We start from the raw sequence: 13,607 nt of genomic DNA on the forward strand, positions 1-13,607 counted from the left end.
ATAGATCTTCATATGGTTTCACTAAGAAAATGAATCCTGACCTTTTCACTAAGATCTTCATATGGTTTCACTAAGATTAAAACAGTAACCAGCCAAGCAGAGTTACACAAGTCAGAAATAGAGAGAAAATGAATCCCTTTGATCTTCATATGGTTTCACTAAGATTAAAACAGTAACCAGCCAAGCAGAGTTACACAAGTCAGAAATAGAGAAAATGAATCCCTTTGATCTTCATATGGTTTCACTAAGATTAAAACAGTAACCAGCCAAGCAGAGTTACACAAGTCAGAAATAGAGAGAAAATGAATCCCTTTGATCTTCATATGGTTTCACTAAGATTAAAACAGTAACCAGCCAAGCAGAGTTACACAAGTCAGAAATAGAGAGAAAATGAATCCCTGACCTTTGATCTTCATATGGTTTCACTAAGATTAAAACAGTAACCAGCCAAGCAGAGTTACACAAGTCAGAAATAGAGAAAAATGAATCCCCTTTGATCTTCATATGGTTTCACTAAGATTAAAACAGTAACCAGCCAAGCAGAGTTACACAAGTCAGAAATAGAGAGAAAATGAATCCCTTTGATCTTCATATGGTTTCACTAAGATTAAAACAGTAACCAGCCAAGCAGAGTTACACAAGTCAGAAATAGAGAGAAAATGAATCCCTTTGATCTTCATATGGTTTCACTAAGATTAAAACAGTAACCAGCCAAGCAGAGTTACACAAGTCAGAAATAGAGAGAAAATGAATCCCTTTGATCTTCATATGGTTTCACTAAGATTAAAACAGTAACCAGCCAAGCAGAGTTACACAAGTCAGAAATAGAGAGAAAATGAATCCTTTGATCTTCATATGGTTTCACTAAGATTAAAACAGTAACCAGCCAAGCAGAGTTACACAAGTCAGAAATAGAGAGAAAATGAATCCCTTTGATCTTCATATGGTTTCACTAAGATTAAAACAGTAACCAGCCAAGCAGAGTTACACAAGTCAGAAATAGAGAGAAAATGAATCCCTTTGATCTTCATATGGTTTCACTAAGATTAAAACAGTAACCAGCCAAGCAGAGTTACACAAGTCAGAAATAGAGAGAAAATGAATCCCTTTGATCTTCATATGGTTTCACTAAGATTAAAACAGTAACCAGCCAAGCAGAGTTACACAAGTCAGAAATAGAGAGAAAATGAATCCCTTTGATCTTCATATGGTTTCACTAAGATTAAAACAGTAACCAGCCAAGCAGAGTTACACAAGTCAGAAATAGAGAGAAAATGAATCCCTTTGATCTTCATATGGTTTCACTAAGATTAAAACAGTAACCAGCCAAGTTTCAGAGTTACACAAGTCAGAAATAGAGAGAAAATGAATCCCTTTGATCTTCATATGGTTTCACTAAGATTAAAACAGTAACCAGCCAAGCAGAGTTACACAAGTCAGAAATAGAGAAAATGAATCCTTTGATCTTCATATGGTTTCACTAAGATTAAAACAGTAACCAGCCAACACAAGTCAGAAATAGAGAGAAAATGAATCCTTTGATCTTCATATGGTTTCACTAAGATTAAAACAGTAACCAGCCAAGCAGAGTTACACAAGTCAGAAATAGAGAGAAAATGAATCCCTGACCTTTGATCTTCATATGGTTTCACTAAGATTAAAACAGTAACCAGCCAAGCAGAGTTACACAAGTCAGAAATAGAGAGAAAATGAATCCCTGACCTTTGATCTTCATATGGTTTCACTAAGATTAAAACAGTAACCAGCCAAGCAGAGTTACACAAGTCAGAAATAGAGAGAAAATGAATCCCTTTGATCTTCATATGGTTTCACTAAGATTAAAACAGTAACCAGCCAAGCAGAGTTACACAAGTCAGAAATAGAGAGAAAATGAATCCCTTTGATCTTCATATGGTTTCACTAAGATTAAAACAGTAACCAGCCAAGCAGAGTTACACAAGTCAGAAATAGAGAGAAAATGAATCCCTTTGATCTTCATATGGTTTCACTAAGATTAAAACAGTAACCAGCCAAGCAGAGTTACACAAGTCAGAAATAGAGAGAAAATGAATCCCTGACCTTTGATCTTCATATGGTTTCACTAAGATTAAAACAGTAACCAGCCAAGCAGAGTTACACAAGTCAGAAATAGAGAGAAAATGAATCCCTTTGATCTTCATATGGTTTCACTAAGATTAAAACAGTAACCAGCCAAGCAGAGTTACACAAGTCAGAAATAGAGAGAAAATGAATCCCTGACCTTTGATCTTCATATGGTTTCACTAAGATTAAAACAGTAACCAGCCAAGCAGAGTTACACAAGTCAGAAATAGAGAGAAAATGAATCCCTGACCTTGATCTTCATATGGTTTCACTAAGATTAAAACAGTAACCAGCCAAGCAGAGTTACACAAGTCAGAAATAGAGAGAAAATGAATCCCTTTGATCTTCATATGGTTTCACTAAGATTAAAACAGTAACCAGCCAAGCAGAGTTACACAACACAAGTCAGAAATAAAACAGTAACCAGCCAAGAGAAACAAGTCAGAAATAGAGAATCCCTTTGATTTTCATATGGTTTCACTAAGATTAAAACAGTAACCAGCCAAGCAGAGTTACACAAGTCAGAAATAGAGAGAAAATGAATCCCTTTGATCTTCATATGGTTTCACTAAGATTAAAACAGTAACCAGCCAAGCAGAGTTACACAAGTCAGAAATAGAGAGAAAATGAATCCCTTTGATCTTCATATGGTTTCACTAAGATTAAAACAGTAACCAGCCAAGCAGAGTTACACAAGTCAGAAATAGAGAGAAAATGAATCCCCTTTGATCTTCATATGGTTTCACTAAGATTAAAACAGTAACCAGCCAAGCAGAGTTACACAAGTCAGAAATAGAGAGAAAATGAATCCCTGACCTTTGATCTTCATATGGTTTCACTAAGATTAAAACAGTAACCAGCCAAGCAGAGTTACACAAGTCAGAAATAGAGAAAAATGAATCCCTGACCTTTGATCTTCATATGGTTTCACTAAGATTAAAACAGTAACCAGCCAAGCAGAGTTACACAAGTCAGAAATAGAGAAAAATGAATCCCTTTGATCTTCATATGGTTTCACTAAGATTAAAACAGTAACCAGCCAAGCAGAGTTACACAAGTCAGAAATAGAGAGAAAATGAATCCCTTTGATCTTCATATGGTTTCACTAAGATTAAAACAGTAACCAGCCAAGCAGAGTTACACAAGTCAGAAATAGAGAGAAAATGAATCCCTGACCTTTGATCTTCATATGGTTTCACTAAGATTAAAACAGTAACCAGCCAAGCAGAGTTACACAAGTCAGAAATAGAGAGAAAATGAATCCCTGACCTTTGATCTTCATATGGTTTCACTAAGATTAAAACAGTAACCAGCCAAGCAGAGTTACACAAGTCAGAAATAGAGAGAAAATGAATCCCTTTGATCTTCATATGGTTTCACTAAGATTAAAACAGTAACCAGCCAAGCAGAGTTACACAAGTCAGAAATAGAGAGAAAATGAATCCCTTTGATCTTCATATGTTTTCACTAAGATTAAAACAGTAACCAGCCAAGCAGAGTTACACAAGTCAGAAATAGAGAGAAAATGAATCCCTTTGATCTTCATATGGTTTCACTAAGATTAAAACAGTAACCAGCCAAGCAGAGTTACACAAGTCAGAAATAGAGAGAAAATGAATCCCTTTGATCTTCATATGGTTTCACTAAGATTAAAACAGTAACCAGCCAAGCAGAGTTACACAAGTCAGAAATAGAGAGAAAATGAATCCCTTTGATCTTCATATGGTTTCACTAAGATTAAAACAGTAACCAGCCAAGCAGAGTTACACAAGTCAGAAATAGAGAGAAAATGAATCCCTTTGATCTTCATATGGTTTCACTAAGATTAAAACAGTAACCAGCCAAGCAGAGTTACACAAGTCAGAAATAGAGAGAAAATGAATCCCTTTGATCTTCATATGGTTTCACTAAGATTAAAACAGTAACCAGCCAAGCAGAGTTACACAAGTCAGAAATAGAGAAAATGAATCCCTGACCTTTGATCTTCATATGGTTTCACTAAGATTAAAACAGTAACCAGCCAAGCAGAGTTACACAAGTCAGAAATAGAGAGAAAATGAATCCCTGACCTTTGATCTTCATATGGTTTCACTAAGATTAAAACAGTAACCAGCCAAGCAGAGTTACACAAGTCAGAAATAGAGAGAAAATGAATCCCTTTGATCTTCATATGGTTTCACTAAGATTAAAACAGTAACCAGCCAAGCAGAGTTACACAAGTCAGAAATAGAGAGAAAATGAATCCCTTTGATCTTCATATGGTTTCACTAAGATTAAAACAGTAACCAGCCAAGCAGAGTTACACAAGTCAGAAATAGAGAGAAAATGAATCCCTTTGATCTTCATATGGTTTCACTAAGATTAAAACAGTAACCAGCCAAGCAGAGTTACACAAGTCAGAAATAGAGAGAAAATGAATCCCTGACCTTTGATCTTCATATGGTTTCACTAAGACTTTCATTTATTCAATAAATCTTCCTTTTGTTGGATAGTCTCTATATCCAAAAACCTCTTTGTTTTCTTCAGTAATCCACGGCTCAAACCGTTACAACAGGCAGACAAAATATCCTAATTGTATCCGTCAAGTTCATAGAAACATGTCAAACAATGTTTTATATTCAATCCTCAGGTTGTTTTTAGCCTAAATAATCGATAATATTTCAACCGGACAATAACATTGTCAATATAAAAGGTAAACAAGAAAGGCACGCTCTCGGGATTGAGCATGAAAAAGCTCTGACACTGTAGGGTCCAGTCATTCAGACTGCTCTTACTCCTGCATTTTTCAGAATAACAAACCTGAAACCATTTCTGAATAGTGCTGACATCTCGTGGAAGGCATAGGAACTGCATAGCAACTGAGTCATAAGTCAACGGATACTGTAATGGCATTGTATAGAGAACTAGAACAAACAAACAAAAATCTACTTCCTGGGTGGATTTTTCTCAGGTTTTCACCTGCCAAATCCGTTCTGCTATACTCAGACATTATTTGAACCACTTTGGAAACTTTTGAGGGTTTTCTATCCAAATCTATGCATATCCTAGCTTCTGGGACTGAGTAGCAGGCAGTTTAGTTTGGGCACGCTTTTCATCCTAAATTCCTGAATGTTGCCCCCTACCCTAATGAAGTTAAACAGTGATATCCTGCTAGTCACCTACTCTGCTAGTCCCCTACTCATCTCCTACTCTGCTAGTCCCCTACTCATCTCCTACTCTGCTAGTCCCCTACTCTGCTAGTCCCCTACTCATCTCCTACTCTGCTAGTCCCCTACTCATCTCCTACTCTGCTAGCCCCCTACTCATCTCCTACTCTACCGGTCCCCTAATATTGTGCTGACCCTGGTTTATCCCTTCAGATCAGAAGAATCAGTGGAACAGGCAAAGCCATGGCGAAGTCTGACAAATACCAACACAAGAGGTGAGTTAACCCTGGAAACTACTGTATTGGGTAACTAACCTTCTGTCGCGTCTCTCTGGTAACTAACCTTCTGTCGCGTCTCTCTGGTAACTAACCTTCTGTCGCGTCTCTCTGGTAACTAACCTTCTGTCGCGTCTCTCTGGTAACTAACCTTCTGTCGCGTCTCTCTGGTAACTGACCTTCTGTCGCGTCTCTCTGGTAACTGACCTTCTGTCGCGTCTCTCTGGTAACTGACCTTCTGTCGCGTCTCTCTAGTAACTGACCTTCTGTCGCTTCTCTCTGGTAACTAACCTTCTGTCGCGTCTCTCTGGTAACTGACCTTCTGTCGCGTCTCTGGTAACTGACCTGTCGCGTCTCTGGTAACTGACCTTCTGTCGCGTCTCTCTGGTAACTGACCTGTCGCGTCTCTCTGGTAACTAACCTTCTGTCGCGTCTCTCTGGTAACTGACCTTCTGTCGCGTCTCTCTGGTAACTGACCTTCTGTCGCGTCTCTCTGGTAACTGACCTTCTGTCGCGTCTCTCTGGTAACTGACCTTCTGTCGCGTCTCTCTGGTAACTGACCTTCTGTCGCGTCTCTCTGGTAACTGACCTTCTGTCGCGTCTCTCTGGTAACTGACCTTCTGTCGCGTCTCTCTGGTAACTGACCTTCTGTCGCGTCTCTCTGGTAACTGACCTTCTGTCGCGTCTCTCTGGTAACTGACCTTCTGTCGCGTCTCTGGTAACTGACCTTCTGTCTCGTCTCTCTGGTAACTGACCTTCTGTCGCGTCTCTCTGGTAACTGACCTTCTGTCGCGTCTCTCTGGTAACTGACCTTCTGTCGCGTCTCTCTGGTAACGTCACCGGCTGTCCCCAACAACAAGTCTTGGTTGTGTCTTTGGCATAATTAAAACTGATGACTTATTTATCAAATAACTCTCTAATTATTATTACGTGATTAAACTCATTAATCATGTAACTGTAATTAACTAGGAAGTCGGGGCACCAAGTAAAATATTCAGTTTACAACGTTATAATTTTCCTAATATAACTTTCAGAAATATAATATCTGATCACATAGTCTTCTGATTAATTCATTATTTACCTCACATTAGTCTCATTCCAAACGTCGTAAATTGTTGGTTATCTGCACGAACAAAGTCTTCACTGAATCATCCATACATCAATTGTCTTAAAATAATTGATTTACTAAGTAATTCACAGAAATGCGTCACACATACAAAATAGATTTCCAAAGAAATGATATGGGGTTTGATCAATTTGATTTCCATTGATAATGTGTGATTTGTCAGCACATTCAACTATGTAAAGAAAAAAGTATTTAATAAGAATATTTCCTTCATTCAGATCTAGGATGTGTTATTTTAGTGTTCCCTTTATGTTTTTGAGCAGTATATTTCCAAAGAAAGGAGGATGTGCCCTAATGGCGGCTTGTTAGACAGTGATAATTATAACAATTGAAATGCTAATCCTTCACACATGAAAGCTCATTCGGGAATTATTGCAATCAATATATATATTTACGCTCAGTGTGTCGTCGGTATCTCTGTTGAAACGCTTGTTTCTGTTGGAGAGTTTGTCCGCTCTCTCTCTGTCGTGGTTAGAATGGCGGTATCGATAGTCTTAAGAGTTTTACCACGTGGTATGGTTAAAAGATTCAGCCATCTACTCAAACCTTAGGTTTATGGTCTCTACTCAAACCTTAGGTTTATGGTCTCTACTCAAACCTTAGGTTTATGGTCTCTACTCAAACCTTAGGTTTATGGTCTCTACTCAAACCTTAGGTTTATGGTCTCTACTCAAACCTTAGGTTTATGGTCTCTACTCAAACCTTAGGTTTATGGTCTCTACTCAAACCTGGGCCCTCTTGTGGTAAGCTGGTCTGCAACCTTAAGCCATCTTGTAATTGGGGTGAGCTGGTCTGGTGATAGAAAACCCGGGTTTTATTCGGAAGAGCAGAAAAGGGCCTGTCCCAGGACACCAGACCATAACTGGGCTCAGGGGGCGGTCCTCTGATTTAGTTAAACTCCAACTTGGTCTGGGGGGGAGGCCCTATGCTCGCAACTTGGTCTGGGGAGGGCCCTATGCTCGCAACTTGGTCTGGGGGAGGGGGCCCTATGCTCGCAACTTGGTCTGGGGGGCCCTATGCTCGCAACTTGGTCTGGGGGAGGCCCTATGCTCTCAACTTGGTCTGGGGGCGCCCTATGCTCTCAACTTGGTCTGGGGGGGGCCTATGCTCGCAACTTGGTCTGGGGGGGGCCTATGCTCGCAACTTGGTCTGGGGGAGGGCCCTATGCTCGCAACTTGGTCTGGGGGAGGGCCCTATGCTCGCAACTTGGTCTGGGGGGAGGGCCCTATGCTCGCAACTTGGTCTGGGGGAGGGCCCTATGCTCTCAACTTGGTCTGGGGGAGGGCCCTATGCTCGCAACTTGGTCTGGGGGAGAGGGGCCCTATGCTCGCAACTTGGTCTGGGGGCCCTATGCTCGCAACTTGGTCTGGGGGAGGCCCTATGCTCTCAACTTGGTCTGGGGGCCCTATGCTCTCAACTTGGTCTGGGGGAGGCCCTATGCTCGCAACTTGGTCTGGGGGAGGCCCTATGCTCGCAACTTGGTCTGGGGGAGGCCCTATGCTCGCAACTTGGTCTGGGGGAGGGGGCCCTATGCTCGCAACTTGGTCTGGGGGAGGGGGCCCTATGCTCGCAACTTGGTCTGGGGGAGGGGCCCTATGCTCGCAACTTGGTCTGGGGGGAGGGGGCCCTATGCTCGCAACTTGGTCTGGGGGAGGGGGCCCTATGCTCGCAACTTGGTCTGGGGGCCCTATGCTCGCAACTTGGTCAGTGGGGGCCCTATGCTCGCAACTTGGTCTGGGGGCCCTATGCTCGCAACTTGGTCGCTCGCAACTTGGTCTGGGGGGCCCTATGCTCGCAACTTGGTCTGGGGGGGAGGCCCTATGCTCGCAACTTGGTCTGGGGGAGGCCCTATGCTCGCAACTTGGTCTGGGGGGAGGCCCTATGCTCGCAACTTGGTCTGGGGGGGAGGCCCTATGCTCGCAACTTGGTCTGGGGGAGGCCCTATGCTCGCAACTTGGTCTGGGGGGAGGCCCTATGCTCGCAACTTGGTCAGTGGGGCCCTATGCTCGCAACTTGGTCTGGGGGCCCTATGCTCGCAACTTGGTCGCTCGCAACTTGGTCTGGGGGGCCCTATGCTCAACTTGGTCTGGGGGCCCTATGCTCGCAACTTGGTCTGGGGGCCCTATGCTCGCAACTTGGTCTGGGGGGCCCTATGCTCGCAACTTGGTCTGGGGGAGGCCCTATGCTCGCAACTTGGTCTGGGGGAGGCCCTATGCTCGCAACTTGGTCTGGGGGGGGGCCCTATGCTCTCAACTTGGTCTGGGGGAGGCCCTATGCTCTCAACTTGGTCTGGGGGGCCTATGCTCGCAACTTGGTCTGGGGGAGGCCCTATGCTCTCAACTTGGTCTGGGGGAGGCCCTATGCTCGCAACTTGGTCTGGGGGAGGCCCTATGCTCGCAACTTGGTCTGGGGGGGCCCTATGCTCACAACTTGGTCTGGGGGAGGAGGCCCTATGTATCAACTTGGTCTGGGGGGAGGCCCTATGTATCAACTTGGTCTTGGGGGAGGCCCTATGTATCAACTTGGTCTGGGGGGGGCCCTATGCTCACAACTTGGTCGGTGGGGGGCCTATGCTCACAACTTGGTCGGGGGGCCTATGCTCACAACTTGGTCTGGGGGGGGCCTATGCTAGCAACTTGGTCTGGGGGAGGCCCTATGCTCGCAACTTGGTCTGGGGGGGGGCCCTATGCTCGCAACTTGGTCTGGGGGGGGTGGGCTTGCTTGAAATATTTTTTTAAATATTCTGTGCCCTGTTTCCCCCGCCAGTGAGCTCGGGACAGACAGCTGTAGGCTATTTGATCAAGAGATAGGAAGTAATCAGGTAGCCTTATTTTATGACGTTTCCATTGGATCCGAGCAGGACATGAGTGGTGAGAGAGCTGGGAATATTTTTCAAATACATTGAGGAACTTTTGTAATTCTCAATGGATGGTAAAACGGTATGTTTGCTTGCTGTTTTGAGGTGACAAAGCATTACTTTGAGAAGCTCCACAGGTCATTAGTAGTGGTGCGTTAAGCCCATCAGAAATACTATCAGATGGGCACATTTGTAAGCCTACATTGGCGCGCAGGCTAGGCAGCATATAGGTCTACTGCTATGCGTTCGCGTTCTTACTCAACATTGACAGGAGCGCGCTGCCAAACAGAATAAGGACTAAATTAACTGGTAAATGAAATGCTAGAAACACAGTTTCTCTCACAAGTGTAGCATAGGTTGTGCACTCTGCAAACAATGTGTCCACTCCAACAATGAGAATGCTGAAAGACTGATATATTGAATGCGTTAACTGAAATTACCATAACCAAACAAGCATTGTAGATTGTAAATGATAGGAATGAAGGGTAAATGTAGTACTGGTGATATATGTAATGGGGAATTGATATACACTAACAATCAAACGCAAACATTTCACTGAGATGGTGGTGAATCAGAAAGGTGTCTCGTGTGCCATAAATTGACTTGCTACTGCTCAACTAAAACATCTTGGTCGCCCAACAGCCTTTAACCTCTTGCCTCTACTTGGGATGCTTGTGTCCCAACTAGAGCTCTGGAAATGAAAATGCGCTACGCTAAATGCTAATAGTATTAGTTAAAACTCAAAAGTTCATTAAAATACACATGCAGGGTATCAAATTAAAGCTACACTCGTTGTGAATCCAGGCAACAAGTCAGATTTTTAAAATGCTTTTCGGCGACAGCTATTATCTGATAGCATGCACCAATACACTACAACACAAAAGCACAGCAGGGGACGTAAACAAAATAATTAGCATTTCGGCGTTACACAAACCGCACAATAAAATAGAAAACAGTCATTACCTTTCACCATCTTCTTTGTTGGCACTCCTAGATGTCCCATAAACACTATTGGGTCTTTATTTCGATTAAATCGGGCCATATAAAGCCAAGATATCGTTATATGTAGACTGTGATAAACGAAAAAAACAGCGATTTCACAACGTAACGTCATTTTTTAAAATTCAAAAAGTAGACGATAAACTTTCACAAAACACTTCGAAATACGTTTGTAATGCTACTTTAGGTATTAGTAAACGTTAATAAGCGATAAAAATCATCCATAGGCGATGTCAAAATCATTAGCTGTCGTCTTGGAAAAAATTTCACGAGAGAGCTCTTCCGGAATGATCTGGGCGGAGACCGGAGGTAAGTGGTGCCCCTGTTTCGGTTCAACCAAGAATCAAAGAGGATTCAATTCACAAGACTCTAGACAACATGGGGATGCTGTGGGAGTTGAATGCTCGGTCTTATCTAATTCGGCTCACTGTTAACAATTGCTGGAAGTGGCGCAAGGATATTTATTTCCATTTTCTGTGATCAGGTTTTCCTGCGCTTTCCGATGTAACGCACGTTATGTAATAGCCACAGTCGTGATTTAACCCGTTTTAAAAACGTCCGAGGGTTTCCTATACACACATTCTAACCATATGAACGTACTATATTCCTGGCATGAGTAGCAGGGCGCTGAAATGTTGCGCGATTTTTAACAAAATGTTCAAAAAAGTAGAGGGTAGGAGCAACTAGTTAAACCAATCAATCGACCGTTGGCTAATTACCAACTGTGCTGTTAACTAACGTTCTGTCATGTCTCCGTAGTGACGTGAAGGTGTACGACCCCTCCGGAGACTCCACCCTCCCCTCTGTTTCCAAGAAGAGGAAGTTTGAGGAGGTGGAGGAGGAAGAGGTGGCCACACCGGTGACAGTCAAAACCAAGAAACCCAAGAAAGAACCTGTGGAAGGTCAGTTGAGTAACTCTTAGCCATAATCCTGTTGTATAACACAACCCATAACATGAGACCATAATACACCATCCATCCTGTTATATAACACAACCCATAATACACCATCCATCCTGTTCTATAATACACCATCCATCCTGTTATATAACACAACCCATAACATGAGACCATAATACACCATCCATCCTGTTCTATAATACACCATCCATCCTGTTCTATAATACACCATCCATCCTGTTCTATAATACACCATCCATCCTGTTCTATAATACACCATCCATCCTGTTATATAACACAACCCATAATACACCATCCATCCTGTTATATAACACAACCCATAATACACCATCCATCCTGTTATATAACACAACCCATAATACACCATCCATCCTGTTATATAACACAACCCATAATACACCATCCATCCTGTTATATAACACAACCCATAATACACCATCCATCCTGTTATATAACACAACCCATAATACACCATCCATCCTGTTCTATAACACAACCCATAATACACCATCCATCCTGTTCTATAATACACCATCCATCCTGTTCTATAACACAACCCATAATATACCATCCATCCTGTTATATAACACACCATAATACACCATCCATCCTGTTATATAACACACCATAATACACCATCCATCCTGTTATATAACACAACCTATAATACACCATCCTGTTATATAATACACCATCCATCCTGTTATATAATACACCATCCATCCTGTTATATAACACAACCCATAATACACCATCCATCCTGTTCTATAACACAACCCATAATACACCATCCATCCTGTTCTATAATACACCATCCATCCTGTTCTATAATACACCATCCATCCTGTTCTATAACACAACCCATAATACACCATCCATCCTGTTATATAATACACCATCCATCCTGTTATATAACACAACCCATAATATACCATCCATCCTGTTCTATAACACAACCCATAATACACCATCCATCCTGTTATATAATACACCATCCATCCTGTTCTATAACACAACCCATAATACACCATCCATCCTGTTCTATAACCCAATCCATATCATGAGGTTCTCAGCCGTCTGTTAAGTGCTGTTGTCTCAAGGTGCTTTCTGTTTTCATTCAGAACCAGAGGCTTCAACGGCAGCAGAAGAAACTCCCAAGAAGAAGAAAAAGAAGTCTAAGAAAGCCGAGGAGGACGTAAAGGAAGAGGAAGAGGAGGCGACCGTCTCTCCCACAGAGGAAGTACGTAGCTGATGGGGACATGCCTCCAGAATATATATATTCCTGCTCATCTAAGCCGTTCTGCCTGAACCAACATACTAATTTGTTATTTCTTGTGATTTACAGTCGTCAAAGAAGAAGAAAAAGAAGAAAAAGGTCAAGGAGGAAGAGGGAGATTAATCTGGTTGGGGAGAAACTGTATTATATTAGAACTTTTAGTTGTGGTTGTATCTACCAGGGCCAGACTGACTGGTGTATCTGACCGTTTAAAGACTAGAGAACTGGAGACGGAGGTTATTTCAGACCAGCAGCTGATCTGTTATGAGACTTGATATAAATCCTCCTGTGGATTTGAGTTTAAGATGAACCTTTAGTTTACTGTAACCTCTTATTATTACTAATCAACTAAAGACCCAATAGACTGTCTACAATATCAATGTCCATGTTAAAACACTTCCTTCCTCCACTGGTTTAACGATGTGCCTTTTTTAAAAGATGGGTTTTTCTGCTGTCTTTGTCCATAAGTGATTAAATCCATTTTCTCAGTCAGCGGTATTTCCTTTCATTCCAGCTATGGTGGATTCAGACCCCTTGACTTTGTCCACCTTTTGTTACGTTACAGCCTTATTCTAACATGATTCAATAGTTTTTTTCCCATCAATTTACACACGATGCCCCCCAAATGACAAAGCTAAACAAGTTTAGAAATGTGTACATTTATTCAAAATACAAAACTAACATATCGCATTTAGTCACTTCACCCCTTCCTACATGTGCAAATTACCGCAACTAACCTGTACCCCCATTCTGACTCAATACCTGTACCCTCCACACTGACTCTGTACCGGTACCCCCTGTATATAGACTCAGTACCTGTACCCCGACACTGACTCAGTACCTACTAACAGGTACCCCTTGTATATAGACTCCACACTGACTCGTACGGTACCCCCTGTATATAG

The 13,607-nt window shown here is 42.1% G+C and overlaps 1 protein-coding gene across 1 annotated transcript in view; it reads left to right on the plus strand.

Moving 5' to 3' along the window:
• LOC135570722 (nucleolar protein 58-like) overlaps positions 1 to 13,194 on the plus strand; it is a 29,407-nt gene extending 16,213 nt beyond the window's left edge. Inside the window, 4 exon segments of the mRNA XM_065016672.1 lie at positions 5,463 to 5,524; positions 11,266 to 11,408; positions 12,548 to 12,666; positions 12,772 to 13,194. Of these exon segments, the coding sequence (XP_064872744.1) occupies positions 5,463 to 5,524; positions 11,266 to 11,408; positions 12,548 to 12,666; positions 12,772 to 12,825 (378 nt within the window). The 3' untranslated portion in view covers positions 12,826 to 13,194.
• The last annotated feature ends 413 nt before the right edge of the window (positions 13,195 to 13,607 follow it).

The sequence above is a fragment of the Oncorhynchus nerka genome, unplaced genomic scaffold (genome assembly GCF_034236695.1).
Source record: "Oncorhynchus nerka isolate Pitt River unplaced genomic scaffold, Oner_Uvic_2.0 unplaced_scaffold_909, whole genome shotgun sequence".
NCBI classification, from domain to species: Eukaryota; Metazoa; Chordata; class Actinopteri; order Salmoniformes; family Salmonidae; genus Oncorhynchus; species Oncorhynchus nerka.